The sequence below is a fragment of the Triturus cristatus genome, chromosome 6, assembly GCF_964204655.1.
Source record: "Triturus cristatus chromosome 6, aTriCri1.1, whole genome shotgun sequence".
Taxonomy (NCBI): domain Eukaryota; kingdom Metazoa; phylum Chordata; class Amphibia; order Caudata; family Salamandridae; genus Triturus; species Triturus cristatus.
This window is the reverse complement of record NC_140589.1, coordinates 118,113,231-118,132,908: the sequence shown is the minus strand read 5'-3', so window position 1 is coordinate 118,132,908 and position 19,678 is coordinate 118,113,231. Positions and strand designations below refer to the sequence as shown.

Below are 19,678 nucleotides of genomic sequence, written 5' to 3'. Positions count from 1 at the left end.
TATACCCAGGTATCGGAAACCCTGGGAGGCAATCTGGATCGGACAGTCCCGTGGCAAGACCGGGGCCTCCCCGGAGAGCACATAGACACAGGATTTCGCCCAGTTGATGACCAGGCCTGAGTTGCGACCGAAGGAGCGCAAAACATCCACCAGGACGATCAGTGACTTGCGCGGGGAGGCGAGATACAAAAGGATATCGTCAGCATAGAGGGACACGCGGTCCTCATGCTCGGGGGTCCAGCGGAGACCACGGATAGAAGGGTGCCACCGCAACCACTCCGCCAGGGGCTCCATGGCCAGGGCGAACAGGAGAGGCGACAGGGGACAACCCTGTCGCGTGCCCCGCCCCAGCGCGAATGGGGCAGATACTCGCCCATTCACCACCACCTGCGCCAACGGGCCCGAGTATAGCAATTTGACCCAGCTGACGAAACCCGGGCCGAACCCAAACTTCGCCAGCATCGCCCAAATATATGGCCATTCGAGCGTATCAAACGCCATGGTGGCGTCCAAGGACGCCAAGATGGCCGGCTCCCGCACAAATGGGACACGCGCGAGCACCCCGTGTAAGCGCCGCAGATTAAGCGCCGTGTTGCGGTGTGGTATAAAGCCCGATTGGTCTTGGTGGACCAAATCGCCCACCACGCCAACCAACCGGTTGGCCAACACCTTGGCGAGGATTTTGGGCTCCGCGTTCAGAAGCGAAATCGGCCTATAGGATGTGACCCGCTCACGGGGCTTCCCCTCCTTATGGATCACCACAATTGTAGCCAGACGCTGGTCAGGCGGGAGGGAGCCCTGCGAGTGGGCCGCAAGGAACATCGCGCGCAGGTGGGGCGCCAACACATCCGGGCGTAGCTTGTATAGCTCAATGGGAATACCATTGGGGCCCATGGCCTTGCCGGATGCAACCGAGCGAATAGCCGAGGCAATTTCGTCCGAGGTGGGCGGGGCATCCAGCGAATCCCTGTCCTCCACCGTAAGGGAGGGCAGTGCGATGTCCCGAAGCAAGGCATGGGAATCTTCCTCCGAGCAGGGAGAGACCGGGGAGTAGACTTCGCGGAAATAATCCGCGAAGCAGGAGACAATGGCTTCCGGCTCAGTGACGCACACACCATCCACGCTCTCAATCAAAGGCACCACGCGGCTCGCTCTTTCCCTCCTGTCCAACCACGCAATCAATTTGCCAGCCTTGTCACCCACATCATACAATCGCCCCTGCTGCTCTCTACTGAGGCCCCTGGCCGCCTCCGTGACGAGGGCCCGATAGGCCGCCTGCTTTAAGTGCAAAACATGCAACTTGGCGTCTGTTACCCCGCTCCCCAGGTCACCCTCCAGTTCTGCAATCTCGGCCTCAACCCGGGTCACCTCCTCCCGCTCGCGCCGCCGGGCATTGGAAATAAAGGAGAGGGCCTCCCCTCTAAGAACCACCTTGAAAGCCCCCCACAGGGAGATGGCAGACGGGACCGACCCCACATTCTCATCGAAATAGCGCTGTAAGGATTTGATCAAGTCGGCACGAATGGTGGGGTCGCGCAAATACCATGCATTGATCGGGGCCACTCTGCCATCCCCCCTCGGGAAGACATCGAAATGCAACAGCAATGGGGAGTGGTCTGAGATACCCCGTGCCAAATGGCGCACCTCCCCCACCCTCCCTGCCTGGGCCGCCGGGACAAGGATGTAATCAAGCCGCGAGAGGCTACCGTGGGCCCCCGAGTGGAAGGTGTACTGTTGCAATACGGGATGCTTTAAGCGCCAGCAATCCACCAGGCCCAGCGTGTCTAAAAGGCCGGGCAGCCACGCCTGTGCCCGGGGGAGGTCCCTAGGGGGATGGCGATCCATAGACCCAGAGGCAACCGCGTTAAAGTCCCCTCCAACCACCAACAGGCCACCCGGAAGGTCCAGAAGGAGGCGCCCCAGGTCCGCAAATGTAGTGGCTTGTAACCCAGGCGGGACGTACACTGATATAAAGATAAACACTCTACCCTCCATTCGTCCCACCAGAACAGTGTAACGTCCCCTCTCATCATGGCGCACCTCGTCAATCTCCAACGGGAGCGAGTTCTTGACCATAATACCCACCCCCCGCGAGCCCGAAGTGAAGCCGGAATGGGCCGCCAAACGATATCCCCGCCGATTCATTGCATGAAAGGTGTTACCTATAAGGTGTGTCTCCTGCAGGAAGACAACATCTGGAGAAATACGTTTTAAATACTGCAGGACCACACCACGCTTAATCCTATCCCCCAGGCCATTAACATTCCATGACAACACAATCAAATCCCTACCCCCCATCATACGTCAAAACAATCGGTCGCCCCCCACCGAGCATCTTAAAAACAACAAAACAGTTGCGGGTTTGCCTTGTGGTGCTAACAAACAACACACCCCCCCCACCCCCCGGTCCCAACAGAACTCCCCCCTCCCTGCACCCCTGCATGAGCCCAGACAGCCCCCCCAAAGTGCAGTGTGCCTGTCGCCCCATAGCTAAGTACTAACTAGTCCCCCCGAGGAGGAGGGAAGCCCCCAGCAGACCCCACCCGACCTCCATGGGAGGGGAACATACGAAAGCAATATATGGTAAAGGAACAATATCCAGAGCAAGGCCTGTACAGTCACCCCTCAATTCTGCTCCGGCGGGCCCTCCCCGCCAGCCGCGCCCCCCCCACCCCGATCTCCAGGCAAAGTATCTAACCAGTCCCCAGCCACCTCGGGCCGGTCGAAGAAGTGCGTACGGCCATCCACCTCCACCCTCAGCTTAGCCGGAAAGAGCATTGAGTACTTGAGGTTTAGGTCCCTTAGGCGACGTTTAATACCAAGAAAGCTCTGTCGCGGCTTCTGGACCGCCGGAGTAAAGTCTGGGTAGAAGTGTACATCCATGTTGTCCAGCCTGACCGGTCCCTGTTGCCTGGAGGTCTGGAGGATGGCGTCTCTGTCCCGGAAATTAAAAATCCGGGCAATAATAGGCCGCGGCGGGGCACCGGTCTTGGGGCGGCCCCCAGGGACCCGGTGGGCACGCTCCACCGCAAAAAGCTTACTCAGCCCCCGGGGCTGGAGATGGGTCAGGATCAGTTCTTCCACGAAGAGATCTGCCGCCTCCGCCTCTCGGCCCTCCGGCACACCAATAATGCGAACATTGTTCCTCCGGGCCCGACCCTCGGAATCCTCCAGTCGCCGGTCCATCAGGGCGCTCGCCTGGCCAAGCCGGCGCACCTCCTTCTGGAGGGCCACCACGTCCGTAGTGAGGCTCGTTGTGGTGTGGGCCAGGGAGTCAACTCGGTCGTTCGTTTTTGACAAGTCTGCCCTCACAAGGCCCACATCCACCAGGACCGAGTCAATTTTTTGCGCCAAGGTATCGAAACGCTGGTCCACTGAGGCCTTCATCTCTGCGATGGCGCCCATGACGTCCCGGAGGGTCAGATCCACCGGTTGGGCAGGAGCCTCCGTCGGGCCCACCAGGGATGACCGCGATGTCTCCGGAGAACCCTTCTGGAGCGTATAGCGATCCATACTATTGGCCTGGTGCGCCGTGCCACGGCGGGTTGTCTTCATCTTCGCCCGGTCGCCATCTTGTTTGGTGGACATGCTGGCCCTTCCACCGTCGTGCCAAGATCTCCAAACGGGCCGCCACACCAAATCACGGGTGTCAGGGGGGGGGGGGGCGGGGGCGACCACCGGGCCGCGGGTCGACCCACCGCCGGCGGGTCAGCCGGGCACCTGGACAAGGCAACACCACCGCACCCCGCTCCGCAGCCCGACCCCGCCTGAGGCAAGGAGGGCGCAAAAGCGAAAGTGAAAGTGCGGGGTACGCGAGTCGCCCAGCCCCGCTCGCCGCTGTTATTCACTTCGTCCCCGGATCGCCCCACTACTCCAATCCGGGGGGCCGGCGAGGAGAAGGCCGCAACCTTCAATCGATGCTCCCACCGGTGTTCGGGGTCCGATTCGAGCCCAAAAAACCGGTGGCGCCTCAGCTCGGGTTCACCGACACAGTCCCCTCAACAAGGACAGGATATCGCCAGGATTAATTCAGGAGGTCGCGGAGGTCCTCGGGAGCCTCGCACCTACGCGGCCATCTTGGTTGCGCGCTAGGCTCCTCCTCCTATTGCATTTTCAAACAGTTCTATATCCAGTAACTTATTACTGAAAAGTATTTAATACTTACCTGTACCAGGCTTGCTTGGTTCCAAAAATAAACAACAGTATATTTTTTATACAAAAACAATTGGCCTAGAGTTCAGTTCTTGAGTGTGTGAATTCATTTGCTGACTGAGTGTGCACAGCAAATGCTTAACCCTGTCCTTACTGCTCGACCAAGCTACCACTTTAGAGAGTAAGGTTCTATCTAACTTTAACCTCTGCCTACCTCTGGGGACTCTTGGACTCTATACACACTGTACCTCACTTTGGTGCAGTATATATAGAGGCAGTTTCTTACAGTCAGCAATTCTGCGCATTGGAATTTCCAACGCGGCGCTCGCTTGGCAACGCTTTTTGTTGCAAGTGGAGTTGCGGTCTGTTGTACGCCTTTCCGCCTATACCACTTCTGCCCAGAGTGCTGAAGAAGATCAGGTGCAACCAGGCCTAAGTCATTCTTGTGGCTCTGGATTGGGCACGAAGAGTCTTGTATCCCGAGCTGCTCAACATGGCCATCAATCCTCCGATCAGGCTGCCTCTTCGGGAGGATCTTCTGTCGCAGCAGCGGGGGACGGTTCTCCACCAAACCAGTCTAGCATCTATCTCCATGCATGGAGATTGAGCAGTGGCAGTTGACGTCTTTCGACCTGCCTCCCGAAGTCTATGATGTAATCTTGGCAGCCAGGCGTCCCTCCACAAACACGGTATACGCCTGCAGGTGGAACAAATTTGTGGCATGGTGCACAGCAAAGGCTGTGGATCCCCTTTCTGCCCCTCTTTCAGAAGTACTCTTTTTCTTTCTCTCTTTAGCCCAGCGGGGCTCTGCTCTGGGCACTATCAAGGGCTACCTTTCTGCTATCTCTGCCTTCCTTCGGCTACCAGATCAGCCTTCTCTTTTCAAGTGTCCGGTAGTTAACCGTTTCTTAAAAGGCTTAACACATCTTTTCCCTCCAATCCCTTTCGTTATGCCTCAGTGGGATTTGAATCTTGCGCTAACTTATTTAATGTGCGCTCCCTTTGAGCCACGTCATAACTGTCCTTTACGTCTCTTGACTCTTAAGACTGCTTTCCTGGTAGCCATCACTTCTGCTAGAAGGGTGAGTGAGCTTCAGGCTCTTTCTTCAAAACCTCCTTTCTTGTCTGCTCATCCAGACAAGGTGGTTCTCAGGGCCCGTCCATCCTTTCTTCCTAAGGTGGTCACTGCCTTCCACATCGGGCAGACCATTACTTTGCCCACCTTCTTTCCGCCTCTGCATCCTTCAAAAGAAGATGAGAGGCTCCACCGCCTGGACCCAAAGCATGCGCTCTCCTTCTATCTGGATTGCACAAAACAGTTCCAGGTGGATGATCAACTTTTTGTTGGCTACATGGATGGAAAGAAGGGTCAGGCCGTACACAAAAGCACCATTTCTTGATGGGTTGTGTTGTGAATTAAGGCTTGGTACTCTCTGGCTAAAAAAGAGCCTGCATCCGGGCTACGAGCTCACTCAACCAGGGCGATGGCAGCCACTACTGCCTTGGGAAGAGGAGAGCCTCTGAATGACATCTGTCAGGCGGCCACGTGGGCATCGCTGCACACGTTCACCGAACACTACTGCCTGGACAGCCAAGTCCAGAGAGACGGCTTCTTTGGCCGTTCTGTTCTCCAGGACTTTCTGGTGTGATCTTGGTTCACAAACCCACCACCGGGGTTGGTATTGCTGTGGTATCTATTCTAAAGTAAGGAATCTATAACCTACGTGTTTCTTTCAGGTGCACAAGTTACTTACCTTCGGTAACGATATATCTGTAAGAAACATTAGTAAGTTATAGATTTCTTACTGCCCCCCCCATCTGCGAACTGATATCTAGGGTTAAGGATATCCTTTCAGGGACCTAGTTTTGTGCACCAATTGTCAGTGTCTTGCATGGCTCTGAGTTTCTGGCGCGGAAAATCGTGTACCGAATTGACGTCAGTGCGCGAGGGCGGCGTCCAAGTAGCTGCCGCGACGTCGTCCTGGCGACCACGACGCCAACGACGGACCCGACCAACGCCACTTTCCGACGTGCAGAGGCACTACTGACGAAAAAACTTTACGGATCCAGTCTGACGCCTGGGGGTAATTCTAAGGTAAGGAATCTATAACTAACTAATGATTCTTACAGATATATCATTACCGATGGTAAGTAACTTGTGCATTTTGCACATTAGGAATTGCGCTTTCCTAATTGCAATTCAGTAAGAATCGCAATAAAGAATTCACAGTCTCTAAATTTTGTACATTTGGCCCTACATTCTCTGATGTTTGCCTTTCAGCTGTGCTACCTTATGGCACAACTACACTGGGGAGTGAGGTGCACAGCTTACAAAGCGTTCTATTAAACTAAATATTTGGAGTGAGATCTATGGGCAACCCTACTTTTATAGGAGGGAGTATACATGGAGAAGAAAGCTTAAGCAGATGAAGCACGTACAACAACTTGTAGATTCAGAAGTGTTTTCCATGAGATCAGCAGTCTTGGTATTCGAAGAACTAACCATGTGAAAATGTCACAGATACCAAGAGGAGATACTTATAGGCCACAAAGCCTAAAGAAAACCCCACAAATAACTGAGTTTTAAAGATGCTGTTAGATTTCTATACTACTAGATATTAAATGCAAACATTGAAATTTCCATTTCAAAGGGTTGATTCGAATTCCACATTGGAAAATACTGGTTACGTGCTTTGTAAAGGTAAGGATTTCAGGAAAATCATCATTTTGATGCCCCTCTGTGCCCGTAAAGAATAAAGTATTAAGGCTACCCAAAAGTCAACACTGAAAAAGAAACTAAAGAAAATCAAAATAGTACCCAAAGACCAGAAAATTTCACTAAAAAAGATAAGGACCAGAATTAGGAGAATGTAGTAGATTTGCCTTTCACTGAATCAGAAAAAAAGTGGTATGAGCATTAAAAGGCCAGCCCTTAAAACAGAAGAGTATTTTGTATACAGAGTAACAACTCTTAACTCAGCAGAAGGTTTCCTTCTGTCTACATCAACCCTCCATAAACAAATACAAGCCAAGAAAAGTTGCCTGCACACACTTACATACCTTTATGCAGTCTTCAAATATGCGTCTGAAATAGTATGCAAGGTTGGAATCTGGTTCTTCAATAGTTGGATTAAGTAGCTTCTGATCAAACTCCTTCAAGTAAAGCTCTTTAACATGTAGGACTGTTTTCATCACATCTGCCAGTTGACTGTATCGAGGACGCTAAAGAAATGTAAGACACAAATGAAAAGTTAGGGATTGTTGCTGTTACTGTACTCAGTCAGTATTTAGTCTACGAGTTTAACATTACACACTGCTGAAAAGTTCCAGGAAACAGATTATTTACCTCAGTCACGAAGCACTCCATGCCCATTGGCTACTTGTTGGGACTTATTTCTTGAAACTTTGAGTCAGTCGCTATATAACTAAGTTAATCAAATTTGAAGACCGTTGTGGCCCTGCTACATCGCACAGGTCTATGCCTTATTATTCGCAAATAGTGCACACTCCCTGAGGTCCGACTGCCAACAAACCTCAGAACATATAACACTGACAATTCTAAAGTGTGAGTGGGCACCCACAGTATATATACTTGACGTGCGCTCTCACACTTTAGAATTGTCAACACTATATAACTAACACCGTGTAGTGCACAGATTTGCATTCATGAGACCAGAAAAATAAGCTTCTTAACTTCAGTAACAATAATTTTGGTGGCTACCTGCAGGTTCCTCACCTGCTGAATACCGCAGATGCCAGGCTGGAAATGTGGCATTCAGCTTCGTTTTGGCACCAGTTATCACCACGGACATGACCCAGCAGTATCCATTTTTTCCGAACCAGCAGAGGTGGAGCAGAGGAGAGCAGGATTTCGATCAGTAGTTCTGCATTGCAAAGATTTAACTTGGAACCTTATTAACAAGCTGTCTATTGAAATTGATCAAAATAGGGAGGTGGGTGGGAGCGGTGAGTGATCCTCCGGTAGATAAAGATTCCACCAGAAAATAAACTAACGACCAGATCGATTGTTAGCGAATGCAAGTAATTTTTTCTTCCGTTAGATACTTTTATTGTAGATTCCTCACCTATAGAATAGATTGCAAATCAGGGCATCTGTAGGTGTGTCTGAAGGTATGCTTATACCATAAAATCCAACAGCACTTAATGTGCGAAATGGCCATCCCTTCTTATCTACAAATCCAAACAATCATGTTTGGCAAAGGTGGGAAGGAAAGCCCATGTCGCCAAGGGATACCCCTTACCAAAAATGAGGGAGAAGAATTTGCCCTGGAAAACTGAGCTCTGATTCACTCTGACATCTCTTGCTTCACAAGATACAATACTCCACTGACAGGACCCAAAAGAAAAACGTACTTACCTTCGGTAAAGCCTTATCTAGTAAGGACTATCTAGCTGCAGATTCCTAACCTTAGAATATTCCCCAGGCGTCAGATTGGATCCGAAAAATTTTGGTGAGCAGTACCTCTGCATACTAGTAGGTGGCGTCGCGAACGTGCCGGAAGTGATGTGTGGGTTGCATATATAGGCGTCACCCCAGTGCGCTGACGTCTTTTTTTTTTGGCGACTTTCCATGTCAGAAGAGTGAAACCACAAGGAACACTGCCCACTGGTGAGCAAAGCGAGGGCCCTTACAGGGGTAAATCCTTTACACTGTCATCTGTTCACATACCAGGAAGGATCGATAACAAATCTGCACCTACATAGAGTCTCTACCAGATTAGGCATTATCGAAGGTAACTAACTTGTTCATCTGATAAGAGACTTCTATCTGCAGACTCCTTACCTTAGAATAGATACCCAAACAATACCTCTCAGGAGGAAGGACTGCGATACAGATTAGACTAAAAGGTCCTGTAGAAACGAACTCACAAAATTACTATCAGGTCGTATCTGACTGTGCAGGATGTACTGCTTCAAAAACGTGTACAAGGATGCTCATTTTGCTGCCTGACAGATATCCAGGACAGGAACTCTAAGGGAAAATGCAGTGGTCGCAACGTAGACTTTGGTAGAGTGAGTGTGCAAACCTTCAAGGGTTTGATTTTTGGCGAAGCAGATTTATATGCAGAGCACTATACACAGCGAGATGGTCTGCTTCTGCACCGCCTTCCCTTTCTTGTTCCCGACATACACCAAGAAGAGTTGATCGTCTACCTGGAACTCGCGAGTATGATCAAGGAAGAATGGCAACACTCTTTTTGTGTCCAGCCGATGGAGTCTCTCCTTTTCTTTAGAGGGTAAAAGGTAGGCAGAGTGATAGACTGGCCTACATGGAAAGGAGTTACTACCTTTGGTAAAAAGGATGGTCGAGTCAGAGGGACAAGTTTGTCTGGGTAGAAGGTACGGTTTGGAGGATTTGCAGACAGTGCTTGTAAATCACTGGCACTCCGGGCAGATTTTATCACTACTAGGAAGGCCGTTTTTATGGCTAGAAGTCGGAGAGGGCAGTTGTGGAGCGGCTCAAAGGAAGCTCACATCAGATATGTAAGAATCAAGTTAAAGACCCACTGGAGCACATTAGAAGGCACTTATGGGAACATATGCTGGAGATCTTTCAGGAACCTATGTACAATAGGGGATTTGAAAGGGGATGACTGATCTGGCAAACACAGAAATGCCAGAAAGATAACCTTTCAAAATGGCCAAAGCAGAGCCCTGTTGGACCAAGCAAAGGATGAACAGAAGAACCTGCGATGGGAAAGGGGTGCTGCCAAATGGTGTCAATGTGTTTATCTGTACACCATGCCAAAAACTTGCTCCAACGGCAGGCGTATAACGTCTTTGTACATGGATGCCTGGATGTCAAGATAATATTGCAGACTTTGGGCAGAAGGCTGAAAGCTGTAAACTGTCCCTACTCAATCTTTATGTATGTAGGCAAATTGTTTTCCGGTTCGGGTGCAGAATCCTGCTCTGTTGCTGAGACAGAAGAGCCTCCTGAGGAGGCAGCGTGATCAGAGAACCAATGCTCATGCTCAACAGCTCAGGATACCAGACTCTCCATGCCCAAACTGCAGCCACAAAATTACTTGGGTCCAGTAATTTCTGATCTTCTTGAGAACTCTGGGCAGGAGTGGTATAAGCGGAAAGGCATATAGGAAGCAAGAGCTCCATTCGAGACGAAAAATGTCTCTGAGCTAGAGCTGCCTTGGAAACTCCAGTGTGCAAAACTGCTGACATTGCGTGTTCTCGGCAGAGGCAAACCGATCTAACTAAGGTTCTCCCCACTCTTGAAAGAGACCTTGTGTCATCTCCAGATGGAGACACCATTTGTGATCTGCTAGGTATCGACAGCTGAGATTGTCCGCTCTGGTGTTCACAGAGCCTTCCAGATGTTGAACCACCAGGGATATGCCCTGGTGTTCCAGCCATGTCCAAAGGTGAAAAGCTTCTTGACCACAATCCCACCTGCACCAACCATTGTAGTTTTTCCTATGTTAGCCTAATTGTGCACATTGTAAGCCACATTTTCATTTGCACACATTACTATATAAACCTGCATGCTTTTGTGCCACCCTGTATTTTCACATAGAATCTGCATATGTTTTCGTGTTCTGGTCTTTCCTGGGATTTAGTCTGAACACCACAGACATGGTCAAACAACAATGCCCCATGTTATTTTCTCTGGTCAGGCACTAGCACCTAGACACAACACGAGAACGCAGCTGCGCTTTGTGAGCACGAATGTCTTGTCATATAACTGAGCATAGGAGTTCAAGCAAACTCACCGAGCGGAGGTCCTGAGGCAAGATAACCACATCAGCTGGGATGTAGAATGTCCATCTATGTATGCTAAGGTAGGGGTCCGCCACTCATCCCAGAGATCTTTGATATTTAATCACTCCGCTCTTCAGTAGAAAAGAAGGGGGGGTAAGGATATTGTCTCATAACAAGACAGGAATTTTTATGGTATATGGACCATGTTAACAGTATTTTTAGTATGAATTTGTGGCACGAAGACTGCATTTTAGGACGCAATAGTTTAAATATATATTTTTTACCTCCTTCGTGTCTCTTGATCATTTTATTGTGGACGAGTATGAATGAGATATCGAAAGGGTGTGTCCTGTACCAACATCCTTGAGAGGGTCGAGTGTTGTGTTCTGGGGTGCCAATTAATTTGTTTCTCTGGTAAGGTTCGAAGAGTAAGTGAGGGACTATAGCTAATCAGACTAGGGCTCATGGGTACTAAGGTGGTATGGTGACTCAGTCCCTACATGCCGATGGTCTATGGTCCCAAGCATAGGTATGTCCTGAGCAGAATCTCTGCAACATTTGAACACCAGACCTGCCATCCCTTGATTTACGGGAGAAAGCCGAAACTCCTTTGAAGATTCCAGAATGTCCAGAACCCCACAGCATGACTAATCCTCAACATCCCCCGTCGCAGCCACATAACTCAGCACATTCGCGAAATCCACTGGTGCCCAGTGGGCAGAGAATAACCTTCAAACTCCTCAGCCATACATACAAGGCCCTTCACAACGCCAGACCCGCAAACCCGAATCACTGCCTCACGTTCCACGTACCTAACAGACACCCGCACTCCGCCCACCTTTCCCTGGCTACCGTCCCACGAATCCGCAAGGCCAGAACTTAGGAATGTCCTTCTCCTACATTGTCTCGAAGACATGGAACACCCTGTGCATCCCCCTCTGGAAATCACCCTCGCTGACGCAATTCAGGAAGGACCTCAAGACCTGGCTCTTCGGATGAACTCATCACCTAGTCTGATCTGATGTGCCACCCACAGCGCCTTAAGACTTTCACAGGTGAGTAGCTATGCTTTACAAACCCTGATTGATTGACCGATCGAATGCCAGCCGGATCGTCCGAAGCTCCAACAGATTGATGTTAAGCCCAGATTCTGCCGGATACCAGAGTCTTCTGATCTTCACCTTTCCCAGATGATCGCTGCCACCCAGGAGAGAAGCATCTGTCACAACAGTCACCTCTGGTTGGTGAAGGGAGAGGGGTCTGCCTCTGGCCCAATTGCGGTTCATCAGCCACCACTGCAGGTCTTTTTCAGTTCTTTCAAAGATCTGGACCATGTTGTAGAGATTCCCTTGATGATGCACACACTGGAACTTCAGGTCCCACTGCAGAGCCCGCATATGCCAAGGGGCATGTGCTACAAGTAGGATGCAGGCGAAACAACCTCAGGGCCATCCTCACCAAAATCCATGATATAGACCGAAACATGGTTATCATAGCCTTAATAACCTGGACTCTCCCGAAACTGCACTGCATCCAGAAGTCTCCAATGAAAGACAGCGTCTGAGAGGGTGTCAGGTGTGACTTTGGCATGTTAATAGTAAACCCCAGTGAGTGCTTGAGGCTCGCAGTGCCTTTGTGAGCCTGCCTTCAACAGCCATTCGTTGCGGAAGAGAAAGACTGGAATCCTTGACCTCAGCAGATGAGCTGGAACCACCACCTCACCTTGATGAACTACAGAGGGGCACTATTAGGGACGAAGGTTAGCACGGCAAACTGAAAGTGCTCTTGGCCCACAGTGACCGGCAGGTACTGTCTGTATGCGGAAAGGAAGGGGATGTGGAAATATGCGTCCTGCAAGTCCAATGCTACCAAACTAAATATTAGAGACAAGAGTCATTATTAGAATTATAGGCCATGTTCGAAGAAGCTTAAACCGAAAGCCCTAAAATGCTGTTAACGAGTAAGCCTGCAGCACCTCACCCGCCATATGCATGGATGGATGTCCTCACACCAGCTCCCCCTGCGTTAGGATATTTAAATCCAGCAGTAGATAGAAGCTGACAAACCCTCCAATGAATGAAGTACAGTTAGGTCTAAGCCATAGAGAACCAAAAGCAAACAAGCCCAAATGCCTCAGGCACAGCCCAAATCCCTACGGAGGGTCACCAAAAGCTCGACTCCCCGCCCACACTGCTTGACACGTGACCCGTCTAGGGCAATTAAAACTCACACCCCCACCGGTTAAGGCAGGCGAAAAAGAGGATCAAGGAAGTGTGTGGCGGTTCTCAATAGCGACTCAGCGAGTTCGGGAAAGGAAGGGAGCTCCAGTCCTCCGGGAACTGATAACGAGGTTGAGGCCACAGGGTTTGTCCAGATAGCCAAGGAGGAAATGGATGCTGAAATTGAGGGTGGAGGCAGGTCAATGATAGCCGCGCGTAGCTCAAAACAAAAGAGACAGACCAGACGGCGCAAAGATGAGAGGCGTGATCAGATGCTTGAGAGGAAAAGGGCACGTAACCAGTTTGTTCTTATGAGGGAAGTGTGGCCAGGTGCAGGGTGCAGCTGTGGGACAAAATGGAGTTAGATGAAAGACTGGTGGCAGGGCTCAGAGTCACACCGTTCAGTCGACAAAGGAAAGATGCTGACCAAGAAATAATGGACCAAAGCAGCCAGGTCCTTATCCACCCACGACACAGGAAAAACACATTGGCATCTTTGCGTACACACGAGGGTAGCAGCGACGAGGACATGCGCTGCTTCACATGGGTGCATGACAAAGATAGACCAACTCAGAGGGAGATAATACAAGAAAAGGAAGGCAAGACTTTTATGTACCCATTAGCCGATTGGACAGCGGAGAGTGACCAAAACGACCGTTTTTGGCCAAGGGGAGGATCATTCGAACCAGAGGACACAGCAGTAGTGGAGGATTGCATCCGGCATGAAGGAGGAAACACCAGTTGGGACTTCCTCTACATGCAGGAATACCTCGCAAGAAGGGAACTCAATATTAAGGAGAAACACGTAGTGTCACCTAGATCAAGAATGTGCCCGTTACTGCAGAAGTGCAAGGCAGGGATTATATACATGCCATGGGCCCAGATGGATAAAGAAGGGCTGAGGACAAAGTTACCGTTATTGCAGGATGGGGCAGGGAAATGGATTCCGTGCTTCGAATAAAACACCAGCGATAAGTGACATTAGGAGTCTGTTAAGCAGCCTAATGGGGGAGCAGATAAACACAGTGTTCACCCAAGCCCGCATTCCAGCAATCACACTAACACATTCTCAGCATGACGGGACCGCATTTAATACGTACAGGAGGACTAATGCCAGAGATCATGAAGCTAGAGGATAGCATAAATGATTTCCTAAACAGAATGAGGGAAAGATGGGGACAGGAAACCAGACAGCCATGGGCCAACAAGGAGCCCACAAGTCATGTTCTTCTACAATATATTGAGGAAAGGGTTACCCACCGAAATACAGAACAGGTAGGACAGCGTAGTTACTTCAGATTCCAAACCCTGGCAGGAAATACCAGCTCACATAATCCACTACAATAAGAAGAAACAAGAAAAGGATAGAAAAAAGCAGTAGCAAACACAAAGGGACACAGCAAAATTTGTGAAAAAGCTGAAAAAGACTTCCTTCGAGGGAGAAGCAATAGCTGCAGCCGTACAGATGGCGCCAGTCACAAGGGGGGATCCACCGCAAAACAGACTACGGTGGTAGAGGCCAGGGAGTCTGGCCGCAACTAGACACTAGAGAGTGCTTCTATAGTGGTAGACGGGGTTATTTGGCAGAAGTATGCCAGCTAAAAGCATATCATGAGCAGCAAAATCAGCCGAGGTTAGAGAACAAGGGCCAACTGCCACAGAACGCCACAAAACAGAATATGGGTAACATCCCTCCTCAGTACCAAGCACAAGGAAATCAGAACACAGAATACACTCAATCGCAGGGACGTCCACCATTCGCAACGCAAACGAAGCAGGGGTCAAGTAACTGGGCGAGCATGTGGCAGCAACAACCACAGGTAGGGAACCCAGCACATCAGGGACCAGGGTCACAACCCCGGCAAGGAGAGGTGACAGTGTGGGGATGCAGCACCTTCATGCAACGACAGTGGCAAAATCTCCAGCAAACAATAGCCCCCCCAACAAATAAAGAAAGATACTAAGAATCCCAGCAACTTAACCTCCAATATTTCACTCCCGGTGATACAGACAACCAACAGCCTCCTATCCTGTACCCCTACAAATTGTATAAGAAAAGACTAACAAACAGCATTGGGAGTCCAAAACTTTTTACCTGCGTCCAGGAATTCAGGGCTGCTGGGGGCTATGCCGAACATTAAGTTCAAAATAATCAGGTTGCCTAAAGCACCTGTGGAAACTAGGCCCCACTCTGCTGCTGATCCCCCAGGGAGGCGTTCACTCTCCACACCACAGGGGTAGGGCAGTTCCCGAGGGGGCTGGACCGCATCCCCAACACATGTTTAAAAATCCGACAGCCAGGCCCGGCAGCCAAAGTCTATTAGGTTGCTTTCCGATTACCAGGCCAGAAGGAACCCATTTTCGGGCATCAAGCCCACACTTGGTGTTTCCTTCATGGCATGTAGTCCCAACAGCACCCCCAAATGCTCTAGAAGTCTCTGAAGCAATGGAATCCTCCCTTTCAGTTCTAAAATTAAGCCATCCTTTGCGACAAGAACAATGTTCTTGCACCACGGATGATAAGACCCTAAAATTCCACAGCGCCCACATGCGAAAGTCAATAAGCCACGAGGTTGGGGGTTCTCTAGGGTGACCAGGCATCCTGGATTTGCTGAGGCAGGTTTGTTTTTACCACCTGTCCCAACAAATGTTTGCAAATGGCTGGTGCTTGCTATGTGTGCCAGCAAATGTTTGGAATTTTTAGGGTTAGGTCATGGTCTTCAGTGTGGTCGACTTTAACCAGTGAAGGCATGGTTGTGGTGTTACAAAGCAATACTAGCCTTCTTTTATGTTTTTTGTGAAATGTCCCGAGTTTTGGTTTCCAAAATATGGTCACCTTACCCATCACCCTTCCAGAGATTGACAAGAGGTGTGCCAGTTTTGTTAGGCAACGCACGAGTGTAAAGACGCCAGCAAAAAGCTAAGGATAGCAGGCCCACCAAGACCGCTGATAAAAGCTGGGCTCAGGTCCGAGTAAAGTGAGTGCGCCAGAGACAGAGGCTCCCAAACCGTTATCCCTGCTCTAGATGGAACGCAGGGCCCCGGGAGCACCTCTAACGGGACCATCACAGTTCCAAGCATAGTTCAAACTCATTGATTGCACCAGTCTTGCAGGCCCAATCCAGAAAACACAGCCGGCCCCGACTTCGGATTCCACGGACTGGCATAGATGGGGGAAGGGGGCCACAGAGCAGCCTCCAACCCTCTCCCCACAGGGCAAGGGAAACAATGGATTACACGAGACTCAGGGAAATGCCCAAAATTGAAACAAAAACCCCCCAGAAGATTCCATATACAAAGGTGGGGTCGAGGTCTGCCAAAGCTAGGTATATAATTCCAAGAGGAAGGGCCATGTGTCACAGTGTGCTGGGAACAAGGAGATGCACAAACTAAAAAAGTGTTACCGGGGCACATAGCAAGCACCAGCCATACTATACGAGAACACGCCCCCACTTCCCACATTTCCGCGCACATGTAGAGTACACCCAAAGCAACTCGCAGCGCGTGCAACTGGGGGTAAATAAAAAAAACAGGTAACCCCCAGCAGGAAAACAGTCTTGGGAAGGGGCCCTGCAGCAACCACGCTCTTATGCATTCCCCAGAAGAGGCGATGTTGGAAAATTAGTGACACACATAGAACCCTTGCTAAAACCACAATCCTACCTCAGCCCAAATTTATGGGACCTATCCCCAAAATATCTAGCACTGATTGGACCCCTAGAGCCAAAATGTCAGAAAAGATCCCAAAATAACCTAGTAGGATGAGGGGGGTCCTGAACGGCTTATAATAATAGGATCTGTCATTAAAAAAACTTTTAGTAATCACCCACAAAGGATCACCTCCCGATACCTCACCAGACTGCGACTGGTAGATTGAGGGTATCATACCTCCGTGGCAAAATACAGGCTCTCCAAAAATCATTGAGACAAACAAAGATCTTATTCAAAAACAGGTTGAAGTCAGGACAACAAAGTGAATCAATGCCAACTTGTCTTCAACACCCACGTTCCAAAGGAAAGGAACATTTACTGAACTTTCCCGAATGGAAGGAGGAAAGAGCCACGGATCTGCCTATCATCCACAGCCCTTACAGGGGAAGGGAAAAGTGCATGGGTGCACAGTTTCAACTTGCTGTCGAGCACTTTCATAACTACATCATCCATGAACTAAAAGACGATAACTCTTACATACTAGTCAGAAAGAACACAGCCATCGGAAGAGCGCAAACGACTCCCAGGGGACCCATCTCAAAAACTGCATTTTCATCACAAAAGTTATATATATTTATATGGCTATGATCTGGCCACCGAGCACTACAGAGGAACTGCTGAGTCAAAAGAAGTTTACTAATAGGAAACCTCAGCGCCTATGAATGGATCTCTCATATGTCACATATGTCACATATAAGTACACCAAGCAGAACACCAGCATCCCCCTGCACTGCACAGCACCATTTTCCGTAACACATAATACCAGCACATGACCTCGGTTGGCTCTCACGCATCAGCCGGGTCGTGTTATGTCTGTTCAATTAGCCCACATACAGTAGTCGCATACAGGCTTTACTCTTCTCAAGAAGTAGCAGCCGAGAAAGCAAAATGCCTTATATACCTCTTCCTTTGTAGGATAAGGGCCAAGATCCAACCCAACAAGATATAACCACACAGGGTAGTCGACAACATAATTTGATGTGACACCAACCCCACAGATTTCTACATCTTAACCAAACTGACTGATATCCATACCGAGCTGGACAGGATGCGTAGGAAGGGACACATAGGGGAAGATATCACATGGCCCACAGATTTCCCGGAGAAGAGATTTTTGAAAGTAGCAAAACCTGATTCAGTACACAAACACATCTGCTTCAGCGTCCATCTGTAGACCGAAAGTGGCTCTTAGTGTAACTAGGGTGGTCTTTCTAAACAACAAATGGTCTCCCAACATGGAATTTCTATGTAGGGTTGTTCAGCTCAGGGATAAAAAAGGGAACGGGTCGCATGGGGTAGGGTTGAATGAAAGTATGACCACCCCATGTCAGGAAATCTGGGACACCGTCGTGGGTGGCTACACTTGGTTTGTTCGCCATAAGTTGGCAGGGTATGCTCAGACGTGAGTCCCTTGCTCACTTTGCCACTGGATTCAAGCAAGCCTGGCTGAAGACGGCTGAAATGCCAGAAACCGGTCCTAGGAAGCTTGTTTCCGGTCCAGGGAAGGCATGGCTTGGCAGTTCGGGCTGGACTGTTCCCATGAGGCACAGGGTCAGACTGATTTGCATATGGCCATGTCTGAACTGGGGTGGCAGAGTGGGCTAAAGAACGGTGATGGATCAACCCCAGATCTGTTGACTGGGTGAGAGTATTTGATTGGTTCTGAAGCTACGTCCATCACCACCCCCTTTTGTACCGCTTTGTTCGCCATAAGTTGGCAGGGTATGCTCAGACGTGAGTTCCTTGCTCACTTTGCCACTGGATTCAAGCAAGCCTGGCTGAAGACGGCTGAAATGCCAGAAACCGGTCCTAGGAAGATTGTTTCCGGTCCAGGGAAGGCATGGCTTGGCAGTTCGGGCTGGACTGTTCCCATGAGGCACAGGGTCAGACTGATTTGCATATGGCCTGGGGTGGCAGAGTGGGCTAAAGAACGGTGATGGATCAACCGCAGATCTGTTGACTGGGTGTGAGTGTTTGATTGGTTCTGATGCCCCGTCCATCACCACCCCCTTTTGTACCGCTTTGTTCGCCATAAGTTGGCAGGGTATGCTCAGACGTGAGTTCCTTGCTCACTTTGCCACTGGATTCAAGCAAGCCTGGCTGAAGACGGCTGAAATGCCAGAAACCGGTCCTAGGAAGATTGTTTCCGGTCCAGGGAAGGCATGGCTTGGCAGTTCGGGCTGGACTGTTCCCATGAGGCACAGGGTCAGACTGATTTGCATATGGCCTGGGGTGGCAGAGTGGGCTAAAGAACGGTGATGGATCAACCCCAGATCTGTTGACTGGGTGTGAGTGTTCGATTGGTTCTGATGCTCCGTCCATCACCACCCCCTTTTGTACCGCTTTGTTCGCCATAAGTTGGCAGGGTATGCTCAGACGTGAGTCCCTTGCTCACTTTGCCACTGGATTCAAGCAAGCCTGGCTGAAGACGGCTGAAATGCCAGAAACCGGTCCAAGGAAGCTTGTTTCCGGTCCAGGGAAGGCATGGCTTGGCAGTTCGGGCTGGACTGTTCCCATGAGGCACAGGGTCAGACTGATTTGCATATGGCCATGTCTGAACTGGGGTGGCAGAGTGGGCTAAAGAACGGTGATGGATCAACCCCAGATCTGTTGACTGGGTGTGAGTGTTTGATTGGTTCTGATGCTCCGTCCATCACCACCCCCTTTTGTACCGCTTTGTTCGCCATAAGTTGGCAGGGTATGCTCAGACGTGAGTCCCTTGCTCACTTTGCCACTGGATTCAAGCAAGCCTGGCTGAAGACGGCTGAAATGCCAGAAACCGGTCCTAGGAAGCTTGTTTCCGGTCCAGGGAAGGCATGGCTTGGCAGTTCGGGCTGGACTGTTCCCATGAGGCACAG

The 19,678-nt window shown here is 50.1% G+C and overlaps 1 protein-coding gene across 4 annotated transcripts in view; it reads right to left on the bottom strand.

The window, feature by feature from the left end:
* Positions 1-19,678, bottom strand: part of LOC146816482 (exportin-5-like) — a 1,867,381-nt gene that overhangs the window by 81,358 nt on the left and 1,766,345 nt on the right. For all 4 annotated transcript variants that reach the window (XM_085610326.1, XM_085610327.1, XM_085610328.1 and 1 more), the window contains one exon: positions 7,213-7,374. In XM_085610326.1, the coding sequence (XP_085466452.1) occupies positions 7,213-7,374 (162 nt within the window). The remainder of the gene's footprint in view (positions 1-7,212; positions 7,375-19,678) is intronic.